The sequence below is a fragment of the Ixodes scapularis genome, unplaced genomic scaffold (genome assembly GCF_016920785.2).
Source record: "Ixodes scapularis isolate PalLabHiFi unplaced genomic scaffold, ASM1692078v2 PGA_scaffold11__112_contigs__length_91849675, whole genome shotgun sequence".
NCBI classification, from domain to species: domain Eukaryota; kingdom Metazoa; phylum Arthropoda; class Arachnida; order Ixodida; family Ixodidae; genus Ixodes; species Ixodes scapularis.
This window is the reverse complement of record NW_024609837.1, coordinates 70,750,904-70,776,790: the sequence shown is the minus strand read 5'-3', so window position 1 is coordinate 70,776,790 and position 25,887 is coordinate 70,750,904. Positions and strand designations below refer to the sequence as shown.

The 25,887-nt window shown below is 45.4% G+C and overlaps 1 protein-coding gene across 2 annotated transcripts in view; it reads left to right on the top strand.

Annotated features, from left to right (window-relative positions):
• Positions 1–25,887, top strand: part of LOC8029283 (hornerin) — a 71,798-nt gene that overhangs the window by 2,129 nt on the left and 43,782 nt on the right. The window contains exons 2-6 of one of the 2 annotated variants that reach the window (XM_040209894.3): positions 14,658–14,755; positions 16,884–16,928; positions 20,707–20,754; positions 25,327–25,359; positions 25,452–25,478. In XM_040209894.3, the coding sequence (XP_040065828.1) occupies positions 14,658–14,755; positions 16,884–16,928; positions 20,707–20,754; positions 25,327–25,359; positions 25,452–25,478 (251 nt within the window). The remainder of the gene's footprint in view (positions 1–14,657; positions 14,756–16,883; positions 16,929–20,706; positions 20,755–25,326; positions 25,360–25,451; positions 25,479–25,887) is intronic. The other variant, XM_029994637.3, reaches the window with a different exon arrangement.

Sequence of the window (25,887 nt, the reverse complement as noted above, 5' to 3'; positions counted from 1 at the left end):
AAATTGGAAGTTGCGCCAGACTGCTTAGATGTCGCCGAACAGAAACTATTGGCCAACAAACTGTTAGAAACAAGAAAAAAAAGAACGGTCAGGATGTCGTTTGTTTATTTATTTATTGAGTTACTTCGTTAGCTAGTTAGCTCGTTATTTAGATAGTTAAGTAGTTAGTCAATTAGGAAATCACATATCTGAATACTTTGTTGATTAGGTACATATTTGGTTGATTTTAAATTGACTTTGTTATTGTATGAGTCATTAAGTTCCTTAGCTCGTTAATTAGTTGGTTTACTGTTAATTCGCTAGTGAGTTTATTTACCTTGTCTTATTACTATTCTTATTATTTCAAGATTTGTTCGTCTTCTGCTGTTTTTTTTTATTTTTCAATAAACTCATTTGGGATTTCAGTTTTTTTTTTCTATTCATGTATGCGTGTGAAAAGGTTGTAACGCTTTTTCATGCTACGCAACCACCCGCGGTTTGTCTGCCGCTTAAATCAAAAGTGGGATTTTTAAAACCTGTGTTCATTTGTAAATTTCGTCAGATCTCGGTTTTCCTTGCTTTTTATTCGGCCGTTCGGAATTCGTGTGTGGCGTCTTCTTCTTGTTTACTCTTATTTTTATTTCTAACTGCTGTGTGGTTATTGGCTGTTAAAAATACCTAGATTGCGATTTTGACAGATTTCTCTCGTCTCATGAGATCAACCACAAAATTCGGCTTAACAGGGTTCTAGAGACGCTGATAAGGTCAGAAATGCCGGGGAAGGGGAATGGGAGGGGGTGGGGGGTGAAGCAACCCTTCCACCGTGCGCAGCCAAAGCAGGGCGGAAGGCATGGAGCGCCTGCTGGAGGCCGCAAGTTCGAAAGACACGCCCTGCCATTTTCATCCTTTCGGTGAATGTACCACATTGTCATTTAGCCAATAAATGGCAGTGAAGGGTTGCATTTGTTTTTTGAAAATATTCAACAAAAAGCCCGAAAATGTTATATGGTCGAGTGACAACCCTAAAACCATTAACAGCAAAAACTACCTAAACAATCAAAACAGCAAAAGAAATTTTTTTGCTGTTTAGGTAGTTTTTCCTAGAGAAAAACAGTGAAAAAATTCACATTACGTTTTAGATACATTTTTAATGATGGTTGTCCTTTCTTTTTTTAAGAAAACACCTTATGAATATTAAATCGTGTCTCCTGACACTTTGAAGCGGAAGGCATTTTTCTTTTTTTTTTTACTTTATAGCACAAACCTCTTTAACTTAACTTGAAAATTTTATTTCGCACCCCAGGTTTTTTTTCACATTGCTACGTTTAACGTTCGTGCTAAATTATACATGTATATATTTGTCGCCTTTAAAGAAAAACTTAGGAAAGTATAGGTACTATTTTTATTAAAGAAATACAAACCATCCTCCTTGTAACAAATTTTGAAATAGACAATGCGAAACTGTTAACCCACACATAAAAAAGAATTACTCTAATAGTGCAAGACAATTCACAGCAACTATACTGACTCCCGTGATTTTATTATACGTTTAGTGTGACCAATAAAAAATATAACTTAATAATCTGCGTTTAAAACATGTTCCAAGTAGTATTACAAATACGTGGATTTTGTGCGGTTAGTTCCGAACAAGTGCTCCTGGGTGATAGGCTGAAACACATTATAAACCATTATTTAATGAACTACGAGTGAACTCAAAATGAAGTATATTACCAAAATGTTAGAAACTCTGTTTCTGTTTTTTTTTTTTTTTTTTTTTAGAGAGAAATTGTGAGAAGTCATGGTTTGATTCTTGTTATGATGATGAAAACTGGGCAGCATTGATTTTTCCTATTAACTCTCAGTCTGTACGCAAGATTTTTTTTTATTGGTTGTGTACGGGAGTTTGAAAACAAACTTCTCGGCGTTCTACATCGTGGCCAGTTGGCCGACCTGTAGCGTGGGCGCTCGTCGTCGCCAAGTCTAGCCCGGCGTTATCAAGCCACGCGACGAGCAGCGGTCCACGGTCGGCGAAATTCAACCTGCCGGGGATCTCTGCTGCGCTTCCAACCACGCACTGCTTGCCTAGCTGCAACCGTCGCCGCCAGAAAGAAACAAAAAAATACAGCGGCAGCTGCCTTTCAGTTTTTATGCTGGCGGCATTCTGCTCCGGATGTTGCTCGCTCCAAACAGTATTGCTGCTCTTACTATATTCGTGTTTCTTTTCTTTGTTTGGTATTCTCTTTTGTGTTCCGTTTTCGGTCTCTTCTAAATAGAGTGGCAAGCTCCAAACATGTAGAATACCGGGTGTTTAAAACGAAACTATATTATCTTTCATTCTTTTTTTTTTTCTTTCTTTTTTTACCTCAAAAATAATCTAGGCATTGCCGAACACTAAGTTCTCGTCCGAAGTAGCGCGAGCACGTGGGATAAGAAGCAAAAGTTTGAGGACCTGCCGTTATCAGACTCCAGAGTTGTTAGCAATTTTTCAAACTTCTTTCGGGAAGAAAATGGGGCCAATGAATCCTGCGAATATACGGAGATTAATAGCGTCTTCCACCGAAAACGGACTTTTTATTTTATTTTTTTTTTATTTCGTTTAAGCGTTTGACGTTTCGTAGTATATTTATTCTATGAGAAAAAACAACCGGTGCACTTTTCTTCCGAATAGCCTATACATATTGTTAACAAATGTTTTGTGACGCTTGAGGTGCGCCGTCTAATCACTGAAAAATCTGCTTCCGAAAATGCATAAGATCGGCTTATATAAAAAAAGCTGCAACTGATGATTCGTATCATATCCTTAGACGCAGAATGTGCAACAGAAGCTCCTCATAATTTTTACCATTAAGTATGAATATTAGTTAAGATATAAGTGTGGCTAAATTTGTAATGTGACGTCTCGCCCGCCAGATTCAGCAGAAATACAACCCTCTATATTTAACGGCGTGGTAATATATTGCGTTTTTGTTTTGTTTGTTCGGTCTTTTGTAAAGCTACGCTCATCTCATAAAAATTAACCTTAAAAGCCATTCTGTGCTAAAATGAATTTTTTGTTTGCCGAAAGCTGTGTGCTTACTAGCGAGACTTTTTTATTCTGCATGGCCGGAGAAAAGTATTTGAACTCTCTGGCAGGTCTCATTACGCGAGCTCTCCGAGCAGCATCGTCTCGCGACAAATGGACGACGTCCGTATGAAAATAATTAACTAGACAAATTTATTCGACAAACATACAAGAATTTATAAGATGCTTTAAGGACTTATATCCGGCTTATATGTTTTAATAAGTTCCGGTATGTTTATAGGACAAAGCATGGAAACTTTTTTTCGGCGCATTGGTAGTTTCGCCCCATGTTCGGTTAAGAAAACTTCGTCCAAATTGCGAGCTAAAAACATACTTTTCGTATAAGGCTCGTCCATATATTAGGCTCAGGGGGAAATCAGCCGTCTGCGTTAAAGGGCCCATGGAACGAATTTTGGGCTGGGATAAATCAATTTAGATTGAGATTTTACTAATAGCACATCATTCAGTGGGTCAAAAGAAAAAAAAAAGATAGAAAGTCAAATGCCTGACTTTTGGTACGAAAATTTGAAAACACAGCGGACTACTTCGTACCTCCTTCTCTTCACTGTGATACATCCGCGGTCCCCAAAGCGCATCATCGGGTCCAAACACACGTCACACGACACCGAACTTCACTTAGTCCCTTCACCACTACGCTGACATTGTGTTGGAAGCTACGCGCTTGCCGGACCAATCAGCCGCCTCCCTTTCATCACCTGACCCGATTCTCTGCGCGTGGGTATGCGCGAAAGAGCGTGATCACGTGGCAAAAGTGTGACTGGCCCAAGGAGTACGTAGCTTGCACAGCACTGTCAACTTCGGGGTGAACGGGGTGGGGAAAGCAACTATTGTCTGAATTTTGAGCGACGGGCTAATCTTCAAGGGAGAGAATGGCTGTGTACAGGCACACGAACGGGAGCCCGAGCAAGAGGGGACTCCCCCCTTTCCGTCTTCTTGGACTGTTTGGTAGAATGCGCGATTTTTGAGTTAAGGAGGAAAGCTAAACAGAAAAAAGTTGGAAAAGCGTTTCATGACCCCTTTAAGTCCTTGTTTTGAACTTTTTCTGTTCACGCTCCGACGAAAAAGTCCAAGTAGGCACCTGAACTCCCCACTCCGCCGTCTCCTTTCGCACGATAAAGTCCGTCTGCTATGGCCAGCGTCACCATGGCAACGAACCGCCTTTGGCTATGTTTCGAATCTAACCCGATTAACGTTTCCCGTACGTCAGCGGGTAATACAACGTGACACCTGCGAGTAAACGATCCGCTACTTGATTTAGGAACGACCGAGGTAATCACCTTGATACTACGCGAATTGGCTTTGTCTTGGGTTACGGCAAAAAGAAAATATAGCAACGATGGCGGAAAATAGCAGTCGATCTCGTTTAATAATACAAAAAGCACTCAAAGAGGCGATAATATAGGCCGCTTCAGAAACGTGTTTTTTTTTTCTTCTTACAGTGACGACAGGGTGTTTTTTAGATGGCTCCAGCATCTTCTTCTCCTCACCTTCTTTTTGGGCTGTATATTGAGGTCAAAATTACTCCTTTTGGTTGGACATCAAAAATTTGTTTTTATTAATCAGCGCGATCGCTGTAAGTTGAGTCCAGGTGCCATAAACACATACGTTCCACGCATCCTAATATGCGCCGATTACGTTTTGCAGAAATTACTTCCACACAGTGTAGCGGTAGAGCGCAGGAGGCTTTCTCAGCAGTGATATGTAACTTACGTTCGCTTTGATGCAAATATGATTACAAAATCACAAAGAGAATTTCCGACCCACTATTAGAACCGAGAAGTTTGCGTGGCGCCCCCTTACGGCGAACCGGGGTGACGTCACGGCGAGGACAGAATTTTCCCCTGACTGGCCCCGCTCGCCCTGTGGAGGCTGCAACGGCGTTAGCTGTCGGCGCGCTCGTTTCTATTAAATGATTTTTGTGCGCGCTTTTCGTGGGAAGTGTAAATTTTCATATGTGGCGTTATATAGGTATGGCCTATATCTGCAGACGAAACTTCAACCAACGTTTCAGGCATGGTTGACAGGGCAGGCAACGCATGAATCGCAGCTGGTCTATGAAAATGGAGAAATATGGCCACAATTGCAGAAGTATCACTATAGATTTACATCCCAAACAGTCAATGATCTGAATGAACTAGCAGGTTATGTTTACTATATCGTTCGTTTTTCGTACCTATGTTTAAAAAAAAAAAAACGCCGAAGCAGAAAAGCTGTATGCTGCTTGAGCAACACGTTAAAGGGATGGTGAACCGAAATTTGGATTTCAAAAAACAATGCTGGAGATGTAGGGGGGACGCTACAATCCCTACAACACTACTAGTAAGGCGATATCTCAATTGGACGGCCGTATTTTTGGAAAAAGAAGTCGAGATTGAACCAGGCCGACGAGGCGCGTGACCGTCAAGATACCTATGGTGAATTCCACTCGTAGATCTGGAGCGCTTTCCAAAATCCGCGAGGGAGGCAAAATTCCGCTCCGTGGGACCCGCTCCGAATCGACGAGGGGAAGATAAACTTGCATTTTTGGAGCGACCTCCCCCACACCCCTTCCCACCCCTTCTCCCTCCGCCGTACAAAATGGCCGCTGCTCGAACTTGACCAGTCCCACCAACGCCTCAGCCGGCTAATCTTTCCAACGACCAGTGACGACTGTCACTGCTTTGCTGCAGAAGTAACACGCGACACAGACCGGGCGAAATTATACGTACCACGGCTCCCATGTCACAAATAACGAAGACGTCCGCGTTTGGCACCGTCACATACCTTTCGGCCGCCTCGAAGCGGCGGGGCACGGTGGAGTTCAGATTTGTAGTACGACTTTAATAAACACAGAGGTAACAAACCATCACTTGCGCGGTCGTTGCCTGACCACTTCTTGCTTTATTTCACGGGAAAACGCCGACGGAATGCAGTGCAAAAAGGTAAACAATCACTGGCTGCAGAATGAATAGGCCTAACCTTGCGTCTGCCTCCGGCTTTTCTGTCGTTCCTTTTCTCGTTCTTGCTCTCGCGATCACAGAGTCAGCGCTTACGATTTGCCACGCTCCACATTCCCGGCTTTTTATCCCTGATCTACGCGAAGTAGAAGCGTTCGAGCCGTCACAATCCAGAGTAAACAACCTACGCACCCGAACAGATCCGACTCCACGACCCGACCGGCCCGCCGATCTCTCCAACCTCGCCGCGCAGGCGCACCGCCGATTTAGACGGAAGTCACGTGGGCCGCTCTGTCAGCTTCCGGAGAGATCCGTGAAACCCCGCAGAGCAAGTTCGGCGGCGTTTGGGGCGCTCCGTGGAGCGGGCGCTGCCAGATATCTACGAGCGGAAGATGACCAACTTGAGCCAGATCTGCGAACGGAATATGCGCGCTCCAAATGGAGCGCTTTTGGAGCGCTCGAGATCTGCGAGCGGAATTCACCACTAGTTTCCTCCTCTCTTCGCTTCGCTCCCTCAAGGACGCGAGGCGGAGAAGACGCGAGGCCGTTCCCTCTCCTTCTCGGAGAAACATGACGTCAACATTCCTGCCAATATCGCCTATTTTTTTTTTATTTTTTTTCTTTTTTCAAAAATACGGTTATCCGTTTGAGATATCTATGTATGAGTGATGTTTTGGTGCTTGTAGCATCCCGTTGCACGCTTTTGCCGCGTGTTTCGGGGAATCCAGATTTCGGTTCAGCATCCCTTTAAATATAATCTAGGTTATGGAGAGAGAATCACAAGTGAGACAGCTTAAGTAGAGGGGCAAAGTAAAGAAATAATGAACATTTATTTATATACATTGCTCGCATTTGACCTTTTGCTGGATTCGGATAGTGTTTCATTGGACTCCAGTGGTGGTATCTGTGTACTTGTTTTTATCATCCCTCAAGTAATGTACAACACAGGCAAGCGAAGGTGTCTAGCCCGTTACTAGTCCCTTAGGTTCTAAAATTGAGATTTTAGCTAAATCAAATTGTCCTAAAGCTAAACTACCACAAGCTCAGTTTTTCACGCAAACTGTCACCCTTGACAGGTTCCACATTTCTTGCTACTAGTGCAGCATCTACCACTGGAGAGCCGTTCGAATGCTTGCTCTTCTTCCTGTTTTCCTCTGTTGTCAGAGTCCAGCTGTAGGGAGTTTGGAGGCTAAGGAAGCTTTTAGGGACCTGCAGCAGTGTCTATTTTAATTGGAAATGAAAATTCAAATTAAACTGTGTATTTTCCGAACACACAAGGCTGTAATAAAGGAAGAATGTCAGGAAAAGTATAAAGATTCCAAATTACGGTACTACCTGTGCATAGTTTGGGCAGTTCAATACATCTCATACAGGTGACTGGGGCAATTCGGTCGTTTTTCCTGCTACCATACAAACTAATTTCCACTAATTGTGCATCTTCTAAAAAATAAAACATGCCTGCGTACGTGTCCGAACTATATCACTAATTCACGAAGAGGCTACATTCATGTAAAACAAACCTGTTCCACAAGCACTGCAAAGATCTCCAAACTCATGACCTTTAAAACACCTGCGAACCAGAACATGCAGAGTGTCACGCGCAGAGTAGGTGTCGCGAGCTAATTTGCCGACCCGCCAAAGGCCTTCAAAATAAATGCCAATTGAAATGTCTGCAAAGCGGGCTGTAATAATCTCCTAACTCATAAACATGCAAGGAACAGAATTCCAGCGTCTTAAACACTTACGCCACCGCTTCATCGACCCCTCGCACGATTGTCTTGTGCCGTGTGGACTGACAGGGAGGTTCATCGGCGTAATTGCCTCCGCCGATATCTTTCGGGATTTATAACCCAATTATAAAAATAAAAAGGACAAGCACACTTATAAAAGGTATGGAAGCACGTCGGTATCGGCATATACCCAGCGTCTTGTACACCGGGTAAACGAGGTCCCGCTCCTCGGAGTGCTTGCGGCACACAACGGCCAAACCAGGAAACTGGGGCGGGCAAGCGAGCCGGAAGCGAGATCGCAGAGCGGAGTTCTTCCCGTGACGTCACGGTGTACCTCACCCAATCGGGGCGCGACGACCGCAGTGACGCTAGTGTTCGCTCTCGGGGCTAATAGGCTCCTTGCACTGACGTCACATCGCATACTTTTGAACACCATAAAAGAGGAGGAGAGAGAAGCTGCTTTTGTAAGAATTTTGAGTGACAGGTTAGTCTTCTATAATCTTCTGGGAGGAGAATAGCCACGCCTGTGCAAATCCGGGAGCCACAAAAGAGGGTCCTGATAAGAGGGAAGCTCCTTCTTCCCCTTTTCTCTGGAGGGCATCGGAAGTGACGTCATGTGCAAGGAGCCTATAGGCAATTTCTCGGGGAGGGAGGTGGAGGGGTGTTGACTGATCATATTCATGATATCTTCGACGCTTTGACTGCTTTACCAGCGTTTCCCTCTCATTACACACACTCTAGGGGGAAAACAAGAAAAAAAATATTTCATATTATCTATTGCGTTCGAACATTTTCAGCCTTAAACGTAAAAATATGCAGTTCCCTCTAACGTCGAGGACGAGGATGCGAAGAAACTCCTGTTTACGCCCGCGCCCTGATAATAACAACAGGTATACCTTCCAAAGGAACGTGCGCGGTCTGCATGTGGTGCACAAACAATTTCTGCGTTGAAAAGAGCAAATCGAAATAACCACACATAAATGGCTGCACCTTATTATTTGTCATTTCGAACGTCTGCCACCAAAGCCAACGGAGCAAACGAGCCTTGACGGCTATTGGCGCAGAAAGCAGACGACGAGCGGATGGCGAACAGATCACGTGACGTCTTTACTTGATTTTATCCCACGTTACCCCCTGATCGAGTAACGTAGCATGAGTAATGGACCTTTTCCGAGAAGCGTTCTGAGCACGCGCGAGCGCCCGATGCCAAGCGGCGGAAGTCGGCACGAAAAATGGAGGAAATTCGGAAGGACGCTGTGAATCAGCGAGTAGAACACGTAACTGCAGCATATGTATATAATGGACCTTTTCCACATACCGACGGCACCAGGCGGTGGCTGTACGAACTAAAAATCGAGGCAGTGACCTACCTGCGCTACCAATCGATAATGGGAGCTACGCTACCAGTTTCTTCGCTCGCTGAGCTGCGGCGCGTGCCCAACGCGACTTTAAAGAGGGGCATCCGCGGCGTCCACCCAAACGTCATGTTTTTCTTTCCGTCCACTTTCTTTTTTTGTGTAAAACAATGGACCTTTTTCGAGAAGCGTTCTGCGCACGCGCGAGCGCCCGATGCCAAGCGGCGGAAGTCGGCACGAAAAATGGAGGAAATTCGGAAGGACGCTGTGAATCAGCGAGTAGAACACGTAACTGCAGCATATGTATATAATGGACCTTTTCCACATACCGACGGCACCAGGCGCTGGCTGCACGAACTAAAAATCGAGGCAGTGACCTACCTGCGCTACCAATCGATAATGGGAGCTACGCTACCAGTTTCTTCGCTCGCTGAGCTGCGGCGCGTGCCCAACGCGACTTTAAAGAGGGGCATCCGCGGCGTCCACCCAAACGTCATGTTTTTCTTTCCGTCCACTTTCTTTTTTTGTGTAAAACAATGGACCTTTTTCGAGAAGCGTTCTGCGCACGCGCGAGCGCCCGATGCCAAGCGGCGGAAGTCGGCACGAAAAATGGAGGAAATTCGGAAGGACGCTGTGAATCAGCGAGTAGAACACGTAACTGCAGCATATGTATATAATGGACCTTTTCCACATACCGACGGCACCAGGCGGTGGCTGTACGAACTAAAAATCGAGGCAGTGACCTACCTCCGCTACCAATCGATAATGGGAGCTCCGCTACCAGTTTCTTCGCTCTCTGAGCAGCGTCGCCTGCCCAACGCGACTGGAAAGAGGGGCATCCGTGGCGTCCACCAAAACGTCGTGTTTTCCTTTCCGTCGACGTTCTTTTTTTGTGTAACACAATTATATATTTGCTGCAGTTACGTGTTCTACTCGCTGATATACAGCCTCCTTCCGAATTTCCTCGATTTTTCGTTCCGACTTCCGCCGCTTGGCATCGGGCGCTCGCGCGTGCGCAGAACGCTTCTCGAAAAAGGTCCATTGTTTTACACAAAAAAAGAAAGTGGACGGAAAGAAAAACATGACGTTTGGGTGGACGCCGCGGATGCCCCTCTTTAAAGTCGCGTTGGGCACGCGCCGCAGCTCAGCGAGCGAAGAAACTGGTAGCGTAGCTCCCATTATCGATTGGTAGCGCAGGTAGGTCACTGCCTCGATTTTTAGTTCGTGCAGCCAGCGCCTGGTGCCGTCGGTATGTGGAAAAGGTTCATTACTAGGGAGTAAATAACCCGCTCCTGGAACGCGAGTTCTGACGTCATGGAGTAAGCGCGAGTAGGTTAGCTCCGGAGTCAGATCGAGTAAATTTTGGTCTTTATGAAGGAACGCTCGAACGCAGCACCTGAAGTCAACATTATTAGATTAGCTCACTAACGGAACTGCTCATAGACGCTGCATGTACGAGCAGTAGCCCCCCCCCCCCCCTCCCCCTCACTCACCACGATTTGCCTCTCGTCCTTCGAAGCGCCTCACGGTTGCTTTGGTAACTTCAGTGTATTCTATGGGATGAGTACGTTTCGAAGCGCAGCGTCTATACTCAGCGACTTTTCTTGGCAATAGAGAGGAGACAATGAGAACCCTCCACTGCATGGTCAAAAAAAGTTATCGTCGAGTATTGATGGCGTTCCACCATACTCTATGGAAAACACAGTTTGTAAACGAAAATCTAGGTGGTGCTTCGAAGGACGGGAGGCGGTCTAAGTGAGGGGGAAAGGGGGGGGGGGGTACCCCTTTCCGCGGAAGTTCCACAACTGAGGCAATCTAGTAACGTTGCCTGAAGTCAGCAACGGCAGACGTCATCTTCCGAAAGTGGTCCGCTAAAGGGAACGTGGCACCGCTAGCCGAAGCCCAACGCTCCGTTGTCAAGGTGGGAACTGAGAGCGGAAAGCGGTCGCCTGACGAACCCTTGGCGGTTCCGACGAGGATTGGAGCACGCTCGAACCTGAGATTATATTAGAGAGCTCCGTGCGCTTAAGGCGCCAGTCTAGGATGTCTGCTGCCAGTACTTCTCACACTCCGGCAAGCACCCGCGTGACCCCGGGCGAGCAGTTGGAAACTTTCTGTAATACAGGCTCTCGTTCGACAAAGGAATTTCCATTGAACTATGGCGCTTGGAGCGCGTCTCCGACTGGTGTGTTTAGCGTCCTATCGTGTCCATACATCAAAAGTGGTCCAGAAGTGGCAACCAATGGCGTCACAGAAGCCGGAGTGTCATGCTGTTGCCTGTAGTGATCGTGGCCGTTGGTTGAAGAACTGCTGGGGAAAAGCACGAGCGAACGCGAGTGTCGCTGTTGTCACGGCGTCCCACCTGGTTGACGAAGCTTCCGTGGATCGCCACACTGGAGAGAGACCTGCAGTAGGACTGCCGTCTGTGACATCCACCACCACAGCTGGAACACCGCCAAGATGGCGGCCGGTGACAGCGTGACACTTCTATGACGACGCCAGGCGGAAATCGAAGGACCAGTGTTTTGGACGCGGTAAACAGACCAGTCGGAGACGCGTTCCAGGCACCATAGCTCCACTGCACCAGGGAAACGGCTTGCTAAAGCATATTTCAAACGCGCTGTTCCGGTAAAGTTGAGCGGGTAAGCGTAAGATGAGTGAACCGCATAAATGGTCAGCTAAAACCCCCTATTAAAGTTTCTCCGAGCGGAGCGGAGCAACACCACCTAAACTGACAGGCCTTTCCAATGTGGAGAGCAAGTCGTCTGCTTTTGGCGCAGGAGTTGCGGTAACGTCAGAAAGACGCTGAACTCTGATTGGCTCTAATAGTAGGATAACGGGTAGACCTCAAAGCCAGCTGCCTCGAGGTCTACCCACTATTCTTCATTCATGAATCATAACTGATCAGAGCTCGGCGCTCTGACGTCACCATAACCCCTGCAAAGGAAGTATACGATTTTTTTTTATTTGTTTATTTAATTTTTGACACAATTGTTAAGGGGGTTCGGACAAAAGGCGATACAATCCCTGACCTGTTCCCAACCCCTGTAACAACACTCAACAGCAGGGCACAAATCGAGGGAGATAAATAAAATAAAAAGCCAGCTCGCAGCGCGAGTCAAGAAAGAAACTATTTCACTTAGCTAAAGACCCTTCAGCTTACTAATACGGTAAACAATTACACTGATTAATAACACAACTCACTAGGTATGTACACTAGCAACATTAAAATATTCCTTTAGGTATTTTCTCTAATGAAACATGGAAGTGATTTCCTGGGCCACCTCATACGCGCAATATTGTTTGTTTAGGATATCTGTAATCTGGTAGGATACTTTTTGAGTACCATAATTAGTCCTAATTTTTTGTCTTGAAAACTGCTGATGCCTCAGGTTGCATTTTGTTTGCTTGGGTAGGTAAGTCTCGTGAACGATGTCAGGATCACTGTTAATTTGGATATGAATTGAAATCGCCACCTTTAGGCAAAAAAAGGTTATCTACCATAACTATTTTATGCTTACAGTACACATCACAGCACACACTGTCATGTACGAATCATCCCTGGTTCAGTCATTAATCCCTTCAAACTGAAAAGTGAATTCGACGAAACGCACAACGCCAAAGTCTTCGCAGACATTGCCAAACTACTGAAAAATAGAGATGTCAGGCGGTCGGGTCTATAGCGTGACGTCATAAGAAGAACGCAGAGTCCTGCCAGTCTATACTCCGTTTCAACTTGCGTCCGGGCGCAGCGGATACTACGAGCCATCGTAGCCAATCTAATGCCGTGTGAATTTCACGTGACCTTGAAATAGGGGCACAGCGAAGCGCGGAAAGCGTGTCAGGGCCCAAGCCCACAGAGCGGAATTGGCTAGGATAGCTCGTAGCGTCTGCTGCGTCCGGACGTCAGGTGATGTTGAGCGAAGCGAGGGGTGATCGCACGCAGCACGGTCGCTTAGGCAGCTTAGCTTGAAGCCCAAGCTATACGGAGGGCAAGTCGTCTGCTTCTTGCGCAGGAGTTGTGGTGACGTCAGAACGACGCCGCGTTTTGATTGTCTTTGATTGGAAGGACAGTGGATAGACCTCAATGCCGGGTGCCTTAAGGTTACCCACTTTTTTTCAATCAGCCAATAAGAGCTCGGCGTTCTGACATCATCGCAACCCCTGTGCAAGAAGCAGACGAACGCGCTCTCCGCATAGCGTTCCTGCGTTGGTAGCAGACGACATTGCGGCAATGGCGCGGCTGTAACTGGCTTGAGACGCTGCGTTCGCATACACGTCTACTGACATTCGTTGACCATAACAGATGGACTTTATTGTGGGAAGGAGACGGCGATGTAGCGAGATCAGGTACGTATAAAAAAGAATTCGAAATAAGGACTCAACGCAGTTGGCTAATTTTCTCCAGAGCCTAATATTTTGACGAGACTTACATGAAAAGCATGCTGTACGTGTTTTGACATCCAACGTCTGTTTTCTTTTTTTTTTTTTCCTTTTTAACATGGGTTTAAAGTACCAAACTGCCCTTTTTTTGCAATATGGCTTTTGAATTCAACGTCCGCATTCTTTATTACTGTTCCGATAAAGCACGTTTCACTGGTGTCAGTGTGTATTTGTTTGATTTGTGATATCGAAACTCCTTCACACAAATGTCTTGCACTCGCATTCACGTTCAGCTTACCTTACAACGGCGCATTCATTCATTCATTCATTCATTCATTAAACCCTTGAAGGCCTCATTCACGGGCATTACATAAAGGGGTATACATTCCAAAGTTATTTAGAATATGAACAACAAAAACAAACAGGTAGTTGTCAGGTAACAGTTCTGAAAAGGAAAGTAGAAACCATGCAAAAAAAAATGATGTGAGCACAAGACTGTCAAATGAGTTGTTAACCCAAATGACAAATCAAAGCATTTCAAAGCAAGATAGTGCCACATATTGCTATCATGTAGGAGGGAAATTCAATCTAGTCTATGGCTGTCCGGGGGAAAAAACTCTAGGTTAAAATAATTTATGCGTCTGGACATTCAAGGTACATGGCAGGAGCTAGTGGCTTAGTAGTGACGGCGCTCTGTCAGGAGTAATTTGGATACGGTGCGGAGACACGTATAATTAGAATACATTTTATGGAATAGAGTTAAGCGTAATATCTTACGACGTTCGATTAAAGTTGGAATATTTACCTGTTGTTTAAGCGCAAAGATATTGATGGTTCGGTTATAAAATTTGAGGATAAATTTCTGCGCTGTTCTGAATAGACTCAGCATGGTTTATGAGATAATTTTGATGAGGTTTACAAATTCTTGCTCCATATGCTTATTATGCCCTAACCCACTAGTATAAGAATATGTCAGGCTAAATAGGCGTTCGTAAAAGTTTGTACGTGTACTTATAAGCATAGACCGATGTTTCACCTAAATATCACATCCTCTCCCCCCTCCCCCCCCCCCCCCTCCCCTTCCCCTGACAAATCTAAGACGCGGTTTTGAGCCCCAAAACAAGCCCCTACAGAGAGATCGCATGGTGGCCATGGCGACTACTGCAAATTACAGAGACTGTTGTTGGTGCAGGCGAGCGGCAACGTGTCCCAGTGAGTCCGAACAATGCCCTACTCTTGGCCTCCTCCCGACAGACTTCAAATCCGTTGTCTGCGCCTCTCGGAATTCAGGTGAGTTGATCCTTTTTGGATTTCGAAATTGAAATAAAAGTTTTGTGCTGCTTGTCAATTATCCAAACCGGCTCGTTCAAAATCACTAACTGTAAACAATTTTCCTTCTCGAAAGCTCGATATTTTGCAAATTTGGCACCAGAACGTTGAAATACTTGCTTCGGTACTAACGTTTGTAGGAAGAAAGAATCTAAAAAAAAAAACAAGCTTTTGGCTAACTACCTATACTGGTGTTCGCCTTAAGATCCGTAGTAATAAAACTCCTTCTTCTAGCGATGCATAACTAATTTTTCCCTTTTATGTAGCGCATTAAGTTGCTTGTGTTGGTATTCTAGATTTACTGTGTTATTTTATAAATGCGCAAACATGTCAAACGCCAAAAGCATCGTTCCTTGCTCCGACAATCGAATCTCCTAAAGACTTGAGATGAAAACGAGTATAAGTGGTCTATACAGCGTTTCATACTTATAAGTACAACGCCGTCAAAGCTAATGACTCGAGCGCTTTGCTTTATCTAGCGTCTTATTTTGAAGAGAGCGTTCAAATCAAGGGTCGAGCCAGCGGTTTTTACGGCGTTCTGCATAAAGTATAAAACAGAGTGCAACTTAGCTGGCTGACCAAAAGAACACATAGGCGGATTAGCGTTCACGCTGGATTCGTCGAATGAGCTTGTCGGCATCGTCTTAAGTCGGGATCACACTCCTCATTTATTATTTGCGGTGAGAAGCTCGCTGCGGTCGCCTCTGTTTTTCTCGGTATGGGTAGTGCACGTGCTACCCATGCGGTTGTGCTTTAGTTTGTGTAGTGCATACAAGCCTTGCATTGCACGTGCTTGCACCAGCAGAGGAAGTCTAAGTATCCTCACTCTGGATCGGAAAAGCATTCTACCAGGCGGCAATACCGAAACTTTTCGCCGCGAATACCGAAGACAGTCTGCAAACAGAAGTCACCGCAATATCCGTGGTTCGAATGCCAAGTTTCTCCTCGAACTCATTGCCATGCGGCATTCGAAGCACAGATCTCGCGGTGACTCGCGTTCGAATCCGTACGTAGACTCTCTTTTGTACGGGGCATTTGTCAAGGTCGGCTGTGCGCGACAATATTTTACGTGTAAAGCAGACACCAGGTGCGACCAATGCAACAGTCGCTAACCTTCTAAAGAAAAGCTTCTGTTTATTATTCTCGAACAAAATAAGCTTTTCTGCCTATAAACGGGTGTTGAAATCACTCCGGAAAATGCGGTAATAAAGAAACCATGCCACACTGACAGTTTGAATGTGGTTAACGAAATATCCCGCAACTCATACTGGGCGTCGCTCAAATGAGAGTACGTTTTCAAAGCTGTATACTTATGACTAAAGTCGCAGGATCTCGTGGAAGCGCAACGCCAAAGCTCCCGGTATTCGCCACTTTGGACCAAAAAATTAACGATTCTTTTTTTTCTTTCTTTCTTTTTTTTACCTCTCCTTTTTCGGCGAGCCAATTCCAATTCCCGGTGACGCGGGTTTCTCTAAATGAACATTTCTCCTATACCGAGATTTCGTTACACACACACCGGCAAAACAAAAAAGCGCTCATCTTCGCACCGCCACCACCCTCGGCGTCGGTGTCTGACGGAATTTAAAAATACTTTCCCCGCCTTAAAATACATAAGACTTAAAAAGCATATCCTTATAAGATATTTGTGAAGATGAGAATGATTGATAAGTAGGTTGCGTGGACAGTGTCAGAAAACGGGTGTATTGGCGAGGAAAGCTTTCGGTACGACGACGACGCTCTACAAGGACAGCTAGCTTTTCCTTTACCCACTAATCGCTCCAATCAGAGCTCGGCACTCCGGCGTCCTCGCGCTCTCTCGTTTCCTTCTCTCCATCGGTTTCTGCCCGCCTTGTCTAAAGCCGCATCTTCATTGGCTGCGACGCGTCGCGATAATAGAACACTCGGGACTCTGCAATCCCGGCGGCTTTTTTAGGCCCTCTGAGGGGCCTTCATCCGAAACGACTCTCTACTTAAATATGAACACTGGTTTACCTGTGCATGAACAGGTGTGCAGCTCTGAGAGTTTGCTTTCCGAACTGCTCATTAGGGTTTTTAATACGTGTGACGCTTTTCCAATTTTCCTCTCTAGTTCTTGTCGTGGCTGTGGGATACCCGGACTACCTACAAGTTACAGGTATCTGCTGACGAACGTCTTTTTTTATTTTTCGTGTTGGTTGTTATTAACGTTTTCTTCCTATCCACGTGTCTGCACGCTTCAATGCTCAATAATAAAAAAAAAAACGCATGACGTGTTCCATAAATATATCGGAACTTATGTGAGTTATGCGATGCATCTAGTATATCTGATCTTATTCGATCTTATTTAATATTGTCTTATCTTATGATATTATCTGTTCTTTTATGTTCGCATATACGTTTATTGTACTCATTCGTTCAGTTTTTTCTATGAAATGAGGTTTTGATTTTACAGAGAATAAAAACGGTTTATGGCTAGGGTTTTATAAGAAAATCTCCAAGAAAAAGTACAACGCAAAAGTTCGAAGCATAAATTCCTTACTAAATTCACCGGAAAAGTTGGGCGTATCGATATGCACTTTGCATTCTCTCCACATTGCCTTTACGAAAGGAGTCAAGTGTTCTAGGGTATTTATTTAAGCGGGCGATAGGTTCTAAATGCCACCTTCAACGTGCGTTTATGGAGCTCGGCGGACATTTGTCGGGTAAATAAAGGCAACGATAAGTTCGTTGATTCTCTAAAGTGTTTACCTAACTTTTAAGAAATTGTTTAGGAGTTTACGTTGTTGATTCAGTAATAAAGGCAGTCATTGTTGAAGGCTAAACCAGTTTAATAGCAGAAGCGTCACAGGAAGGAAAAAGGGCGCTCTCCTGGCCGCTCCATCGCTCCCTCAATTGACACAGCGATCGATCTGATTTATACTGCTGCGTGCATACGCATGTGCAGCCAGCCGCGGAAACAAAGCCTGAACACGCGTTAGCCAGACGGTTGCACCATACTGCGCCACCTTCCTTAATACTTTAAGAGCAATTTGATAGCCTTTAAGGCGGGAGAGTACCCTCCTTCTCACCAAGACTAGAGTGCACCACACTTCGTTTCACACTTTTCACTTGGCAAGAGCGCAGTCAAACACTATGCTTTGTTTCACCTTATGTCCGAGCGCGGACGATGCTATGACCCGAAGGGCCAATCAAACAGCGCAAAAAACGCAACGTCATGGCGCACTCTTTGCGCTTCATAGGACTAGCCGGCATTCGCCGTCTCTCTGTGCGTGCTCCTCCGCCGGCTAGTCCTATCAAGCGTAGAGAGCACGCCATGACGTTGCGCTTTTTGCGCTCTTTGATTGGCCCTTTGGATCATAACATCGGCCGCGCTCGGACGTAAGCTGAAACGAAGTATTTGCGACGCACAAGTACATCGAGACAGTCTGAAAACCTAAAGTCACGAAGCACTTTTTTGCGCTTGCTTGACAAAACCAGCTGTTATGAACTCAGGCAATAGACCCTTTCCGAAATTCAGTGCCATCTGGTGGTTTGTATAGGAGTTTAGCTTTTGCCATACCAATGGCGGTAATGAACTTGTATTTCATCGGACACCGTCACTTTCGCAAGTCAAGGGCACGCGAGGAATTGTTCAATGTGAGTTCTTTCTCGACCACTTTCAGTTCGATGGTGACCAAGAACTTGCAGAACAAAGGTCCAACCCACACAGATGCCTCGATAAATTTTTATCCACCAAAGGGGTCAAAGCCGATTGTGTGCCGCCCACAAATTGACTGAATCTAAGTTGGAAATGAACGCTTACGTAGCTCTTGTGTTCCATTCCTACGCCGTGTTGTACTAACCCCCCGAATTTACAGCCCTCGCATCATCTGCTTAGAAGCATCTTCAACGTCTTCCCTTATCAGTCACTAGAAGGCCGCCATTGGTAGGACACCGATGCCGTTCCACAGATGATGATAGTGATCAAAGTGGCCAGACTGAATTTCGGAAAGGGTCTATTAAGGACGCCGAACCCTGTTAGCTTGCACTTTCAGCGCTGCTTCATTTGTACTCTCGGCTCCTGTCGTCGGCAGCGCTGTTATAATGAGACCAAATTGACTATGGAAAAGTGGGGAAATTGTCACAGCGTCCCTAAAATCCTTTTCGGAAAACCCCAGGAGAGCTCGCATCGAGGGGAATTGTGGCTCTGTTCCGATGTACGCTCGTCGTATGGAGTCGAACGCTTCGTATATCCTGAAAGCGGCCTCTTTTCATTAGGAGCTCAGCACCGACAAGAATATAAAGCGCACCCAAAAGTAGGTCATCGCATACTTTGTTTATCTTTTCTTCTGCCTTCTCTATGCTCCGAAATCTCAATCTATTAAACGAACGTCAACTTCTTCCCACATATGTTTTTTTTACACCGAAAACGACGCTATTTTTTTGTTTTGTTTTTTGTTTCTTTTTTTTTTTTTTAATATGTAACATCAGCCAGCTCACCTGTCAACTTACTCTTTCTTCGGTCAACTTCGTCTTCTATTCCTGGATAATCTCCTGTGCCGTAAATCGGAACGTCACGATTCGTCAAGCAGATGGTGGGGGGGCGCCACATATTTCCAGAAGTGCATTGCTGTATTATGCTCTTAAGCTGTTATCGCATCATTGCTGTGTTAACATGTTTTTTTAGCGTAAAATTGCCGGATGTAGATACTGAAATAGTGAAACGGAATTAGGAAAACCTCCTCCTAACCGGGCTGTATTATCCTGGCATTGGCGACCAATACAACTTAATTAAAAGATCAAGCTTAATGAGGACATGTAGAAAATATGGTCTCGTGCATTGCAAATCTTAAGCACGCTTGTTGAGAGTTTCAACTTCTGAATAAACGTGGTAGAAATCTAGTTATGCGCCTATGTATGATCATTTTCAAGAGCAACTTTATTTTCTATTCTAGAACATGCATGGGTGTCAGAATCAAGAGAAAAAAGCTGTTTAACAGCTTGACGGAGCCCTTTTTTTTTTGTTGTAATTTCGCACACACTGCATACCTCCCCCCAATAATAAACGCACCAACGTAAATAAATAGGCAACAGAGCATATAATGCAAAATAAACTGAATATTCAATAATTTATTCATGTATATTTATTCGAATATACAAACATTTTATTTTGAATGCAATGCAAAGGTTATTCGATAGAGGGTATAAAGGGTAGTAGGGAGAGTTTCTTTGCATTATGGCAGACAAAAATTATTACAACAGAATGGCACAGTTCAGTGATCCGGCGAAAAGGTTGGATAGGACGAATTATGCTGTCTTCGATCAGCAATACAGCTAAGCTATCGACATGTATTTTTTCCCTCATTTAAAACTGACCATCGGTTTGTACTTCTAAATTTTAAACGAGCAAGATATGTCTTAAGAACAGACCTTGGGTGAGTTTAGTCAACGAAGCATTCTCGATGGGCGTTATTATCGATCAGACACACTAAACTTAAAACGTGCACATCGACTGCCACTTTATCTTTAAGCGGTCTATTACAAGCACCCCTCAGTGAACTGTCGGTCCTTGTAACAGTGCTCCACTTATCTTAGTGCAAGCTAGCAAGATATCGCTGGCATCTGGGTGTCTTCTGGACTAAAAGTTTGCATAAACTATTATAAACATGAAAGTATCACAAAGATTGTGCATGGTATGATGCAATTCAACCAAAAATGACAAAATCGTCACCGCAAACGCGGTGCGACACCAGACACGTCGGTGGTAGCCACGGCAGACAACTTTTAGCACGCCAGTCTGGGCAACTCTGGATCACGATTGCAGTACTGACATGGTCTGCCAAGCGCGCTGCTCGGTCGGCACATCTGTGTTCGGGTCTAGTTTCGGGATAACCTCATATTTTTTTAGTGATTGTACCGCCTATGATTATTGTGAAACCCACGATCTATTTCAGAGCCCGCGCGGATTCCGCCACAAGGAGCGCCGGCCGTGACCGTCAATCGTAAGCTTTTATCGTCATGGGCTTGTCTAAATTGAGTTGTTTGACAATTGGGTAGCACGGGCTCCTAATGAAAAGTATGTACATATATGTATATACATATTCGTTTTATGCAAATTTTATTTGCATAAAACGTTTTATCGTTTTATGCCTTTGAGAGCCATCATCCCAAAACATGTTTGTGAAGGTTATAACCGCAATCAACGCATCGTAACACACTGTTATTACAGTTTATTAGCCGCTTTTGTTGGCGAACTTATTTTATTAAGGAATAATTACTACCGCCACAAGGGTGCACAACCGTGACAACTTAAAGCCGTTTAATCGAATGAAGATTTTATCGACGTGTTTTTTGTTGTTGTTGCTAAGGGGCAACATTTTGGGAAACGTTAATTTTACGTGTCGTACAGGTATCCACTTTAGAGATTGCCGATTTTGTATTTTCCCATAGCCTGTACCAAAGATAAGTCTAGCTAGTGTCGAGGGTTTAGTCAGCATCCTATTTTCATCGCTGCTCTTACTGAAAACAAAAAGAAATAACCATTGGTTCTCGAGTCTGAAATTCAGTTTCTATTGTCTGACCACGCAGCGACCACGTAGGCGTATTAAAATAGCTTAGTCTAGACTTCTTCACGCGACATCTTTGTCACTCAAAAAAAAAAAATCCACTTTATCTAGGTGACCTATTTGAATCTCGCATAGAATGCGTGAGCAACCTAATGTGGCTATTCTAAAGCATAAAGAAAAGTCTATACTCCGTTTCATTTTACGTCCATACCGCGGCCTAAGTGGCGATCCAATATAGCCAATAATCAAGCAGCGCCAAAATGGCATCGTCACGGTCCCCATCGCCTTGATGGGCTAGCTATGTCCGACTATCACGCATTGTGAAAGCGCCTCAGTCATCCGGTTTGTTTTTTTAGACGTGATTGGTCTCCAACTATCTCCAAACTCCGACCTAAAAACATGTTTTCCTGTAAGGCTTATCATATTATGGGGAGCTGGACAAAACCAGCCGTCTGCGTTAAGTCCTTATTTCGAACTCTTGTTGTTCGCGTTCCGCCCATTGAAAAGCAAGCGGGAAGGGCCTCAGCACGCACTTTGAATCGCTGCGCCGCATTGTTCTTCCGCAACATAAAGGCCATCTGCTTTCATCGCCGTCACCATGGCAACAAACGCCGATTTTCTGAACGCCGTCTGCTAGCCAAGGCTTAATAGTTTTGTAATGAGCAGCCGCACAGTATCGCCGCGAAGCGCGTGAATGCAGGTGGGAGGGTGGGTTAACATGCTCCCCAGTGATACAGGCGCCGTCCGAAAGGGTCATTCAGCGTTCGTTGCCATGGTGACGGCGATAAAAGCAGGCAGCCTTTATGCTGCGGAACAACACTGCGGCGCAGCGATACGAGGTGCTGAGGAGCTTCCCGCATGTTTTTCAATGGGCGGAAACCAACAAAAAGAGTTCGAAGGACTTAACGCAGAAGGCTGGTTTTCTCCAGTGCCTCATCCTTTAACAAGCCTTACACGAAAAGCTTTTTTTTTTTTTTTTGCCATCCCGCGTTTTCTTTTTTTATCCGTAACATGGGTCCAAAGTATCAAATTGCCAGAATGATTATCAAGTCGAGCTATATTTGCATTGCGTGTCGCCGAGCGAGCGCGTGCGTGGCGGAGTGATTACCGTGGTTGGTTTTTAGCACGGAGGCCCCAGGTTCGATTCCTGGAAGAAGACGCTTCTTTCGTTTATTCTTTCAATTTAGCAGTGTTCTCGTAAGTTCGAGCACCTTGTCGTCTTATCGAGGTACGAATGTTCTACGCGCCGAACGTTGTTCGCCGAATGTTCCACAAACCCCCGCGGGTACATAAAGGATTAAAACTTTGGATTGGGCTAGTTGGTTAATTGTGACCTAGAGGACTTAAAAGCGCAAAAAAAACACGGAAGAAGAAGAGAGGAATACAACACAGACTGGCGCTAACTTTCAATTGATTTAATCAGACCGCTCAAAGAAGCATGTCACTCAGTACACAGTTTGTGCCTACAATGTTTTTTACGAGATTCCACTAACGTGCGGGCGCGTGTATATTGGACAAACTGGGCGGTGTTTTAACGAAAGGGCCGTGAACATCGTCTAGTGGTTCTTAACAAAGCGGGGACACCTTGCAATACACTGCGTGCGGTGCCGGTGAGATACCTTGTTAGAATTAACAAAATTTATTAAAAGAGAAACTAACAAGACTGAGAAGGAAATAGTTGAAGCTTATTTTATAAAGTCCTCCGGTGACAACTGCGTCCGCACGCCTTCGATTTTACTAAATGACAAATAATTTCTTTTTCTAGATGGTTTTCTATAGTCACGCTAAACTGATACGAATGTGTAAATCATTGCCGTCTGTTGTTTATGTTTATGGGTTGGTTTTATCCCATGGGGTTGGCATGATGGGAAAGAGTATTCACGCATGTCTGCTGGGTGGTTTTTCTTGATTAAATCATTTCAAAGTTAGCGCCAGTCCGCGTTGTATGTGTCTCTTCTTAGTCCGTGTTTTTTGCGCTTTCGAGTCCTCTAGATTGCATAAGGAACTCCGCGTGGCGAGACGGAGTCAGTCTTCGCCCCAGCGCTCAATCCCGCTGTTTCGCCGACATCGACACCTGCGACGCTACTTGTTTCTTATTCTGTTTTCGGCACAAGTTCGCCCCATTAGATGTTTAGTTTCTCCAGTCATTATCCGCCTCATGATTTGTCGTTCGTGGCATTTTTGCTGGAGGTGCGGGGTAACGTTGGGCACCGGACGGCGGTCGTCGAGCTATGGCGGCGCAGCTGAGAGTGGCCTCGTCCGGTGCTGCCACGGTAACTGGAGTTTCTGGCTGGAAGGCTCGCTGAACCTCTTCTCGGACAACCTCGGCGATGGAAATCAAGGCGGGGCGATCAGCGGTGGGTAGAATTTTCTTGAGCTCTTCCCTGACGAAATCGCGGGCAATTTTTCGAAGGTTTTCAGCGCCGATACCGCTCTGGTCGGATCGGAGAGATATCAAAGTTGAAGCAACAGGCCTGCCGGCGAGTCGATTGTAGTGGCTGGCTCGGACCAACAGTGCACGCTCGATGTTCGTTGATACGGGTACGAATTCGTCGACAGTAGTTGGTGGGTTGCAAACCAGGCCGCCGAAGATGTCGCTCTTCGTGCCTCTCATCAGGATGCGCAGCTTCTTCTCTTCGGTTGCCTCGGCGCAGCTGCTCAAGCGGAGGACGTCTTCAACGAAGCTGGCGACCGTTTTGTTGTGGCCTTGAGTCCTTATTTGCAGAAGGTCTTCCGTCATCTTCCGTCGGTATTGGCTAGCAAACGTCTTCTTGAGTTCTTGCTTGCACACCTCCCACGAAGTTAAAGACGCTTCGTGGTACTGCAGCCAGTACCTCGCAGTCCCTACCAGCGAGAAATAGATGTTCTGCAAGCACTGCTTAGGTGATCACCCGTTACGGCGGGCCACACGTTCCTAGCGTTGCAGCCAATCCTCAATGTCCTCGTGGAGCTGCCTGTGGAAAGGCGTCAGAGTCCGGGGTCCGACGAGAAGGTGTACGACGGCGGCGGCGGCCGGTGTCTGCGACGACTGATTGTCCATCGTCAGCCTCGTTGGCTGCTTGGTCTTGGGTGGTGCCGGCTTCCTCGGGTCTCGGCAGTCTCTACGGATAGTCCTCTTGAGCAGGGGATTGGGCTTGCTCTGCGAGGCCTTGGAGGGGTACGCTTTATGGACTGCGTTACCCAGTTCCTCCACCAAAATGTCCGAATGACAAATGATGAGGTGGCTAATAGCTGGAGAAACTAAACTTTCAATAGGGCGAACTTGTGGCCAAAACAAGATAAAAGAAGGTAAGCGTCGCAGGTGCCGACGTCGGCGAAACAGCAGGATCGGGCGCTAAGCGAGACTGACTCCGGCTCGCCACGCGGAGTTCCTTATGTACCTGCGTGGGTTTCTGGGACATTCGGCGTACAACGTACGGCGCGTAGGGCATTCGTACCTTTATCAGACCGACAAGGTTTTCGAACTTACGAAAACGCTAAATTTGAAGAATAAATAAACGGAACATCCAATCCCAGGATTCGAACCGGGGGCCTAAAAGGAAAGGTAACCACTCGTCCATGCAGGCGCTCGCTTTTCGACGCGCGTAGCAATATGGTGCACTTCTGGAGATTGGTAACAGTTGTGGACAATAAACAAATTGCAATATAGACATTCAGTACAACCGTCTGCAACAACACACAACCATTAAAGTCATTCTAGTTGACAATTTATTCTGATTTTTAAGGTGGTGTTCAACAGCAGCCATAACTGATCTCGTGTCTTCTAAACGCGTGACGACGGCGAACTTGCGTAACTTTTTAGAAATATTATTTTTATATCATCAATATATATATATATATATATTTTTTTTATGTTGGATGACGATAATTCATATCTTGCTATAACCACGCACTAGGAATATCGAGCTCAATTATGTTCTCCAGTGAATTCTACATATTGCCCCATGAAACCTCCCCTTACCTTTCGATAACTTCCTGTATTTTGTCTCAATTTCCTTTCATCTGAAGGCAACATGGCGGATGGAGCGGTTTCGATTCAAGGTAAGGAGGGATTGCAATGTGCATCGAGGGTGCTGCTTGATATTTGGAAATTAAGATGGTGTCCTTAATTATTTTGTTTTGTTTACGCGCAGTTTCTGACTCTGGAATCAACGATGAAGGTATGTAGTCTTGGTACCGAAGGTATTCAATATTCGCCACTCCAGAGGAGGTCTTATTGTCCAGTGTAAATTCCAATTATCACGTTTAAATATATTTCAGCTTTTTCATTCACTCCAATCGTTTTATTTTTTAACATGGATGGCTGTCTTCGCGTTCTGCGGAAAAGTGAACTCAGAGGCATTTTTTTTTTGGGGGGGGGGGGAGGGGGGGAGGGGGGGGGAAGGGGGTTTAAGTACTGGCTGCACGGCTTCTAATGATATGCAGTCTCAAAAGCTTCTGTGTCTGTACTGGCATGAGCCACCAATCATTTGTCTTACTTCAATGGGTGTAGCCAATGTGAAGAAGCGATCGGATTGAGCCTCCGTGGTCACGCACTCTCATTGCCTTAAAAAAATTTTACCGGTCGAG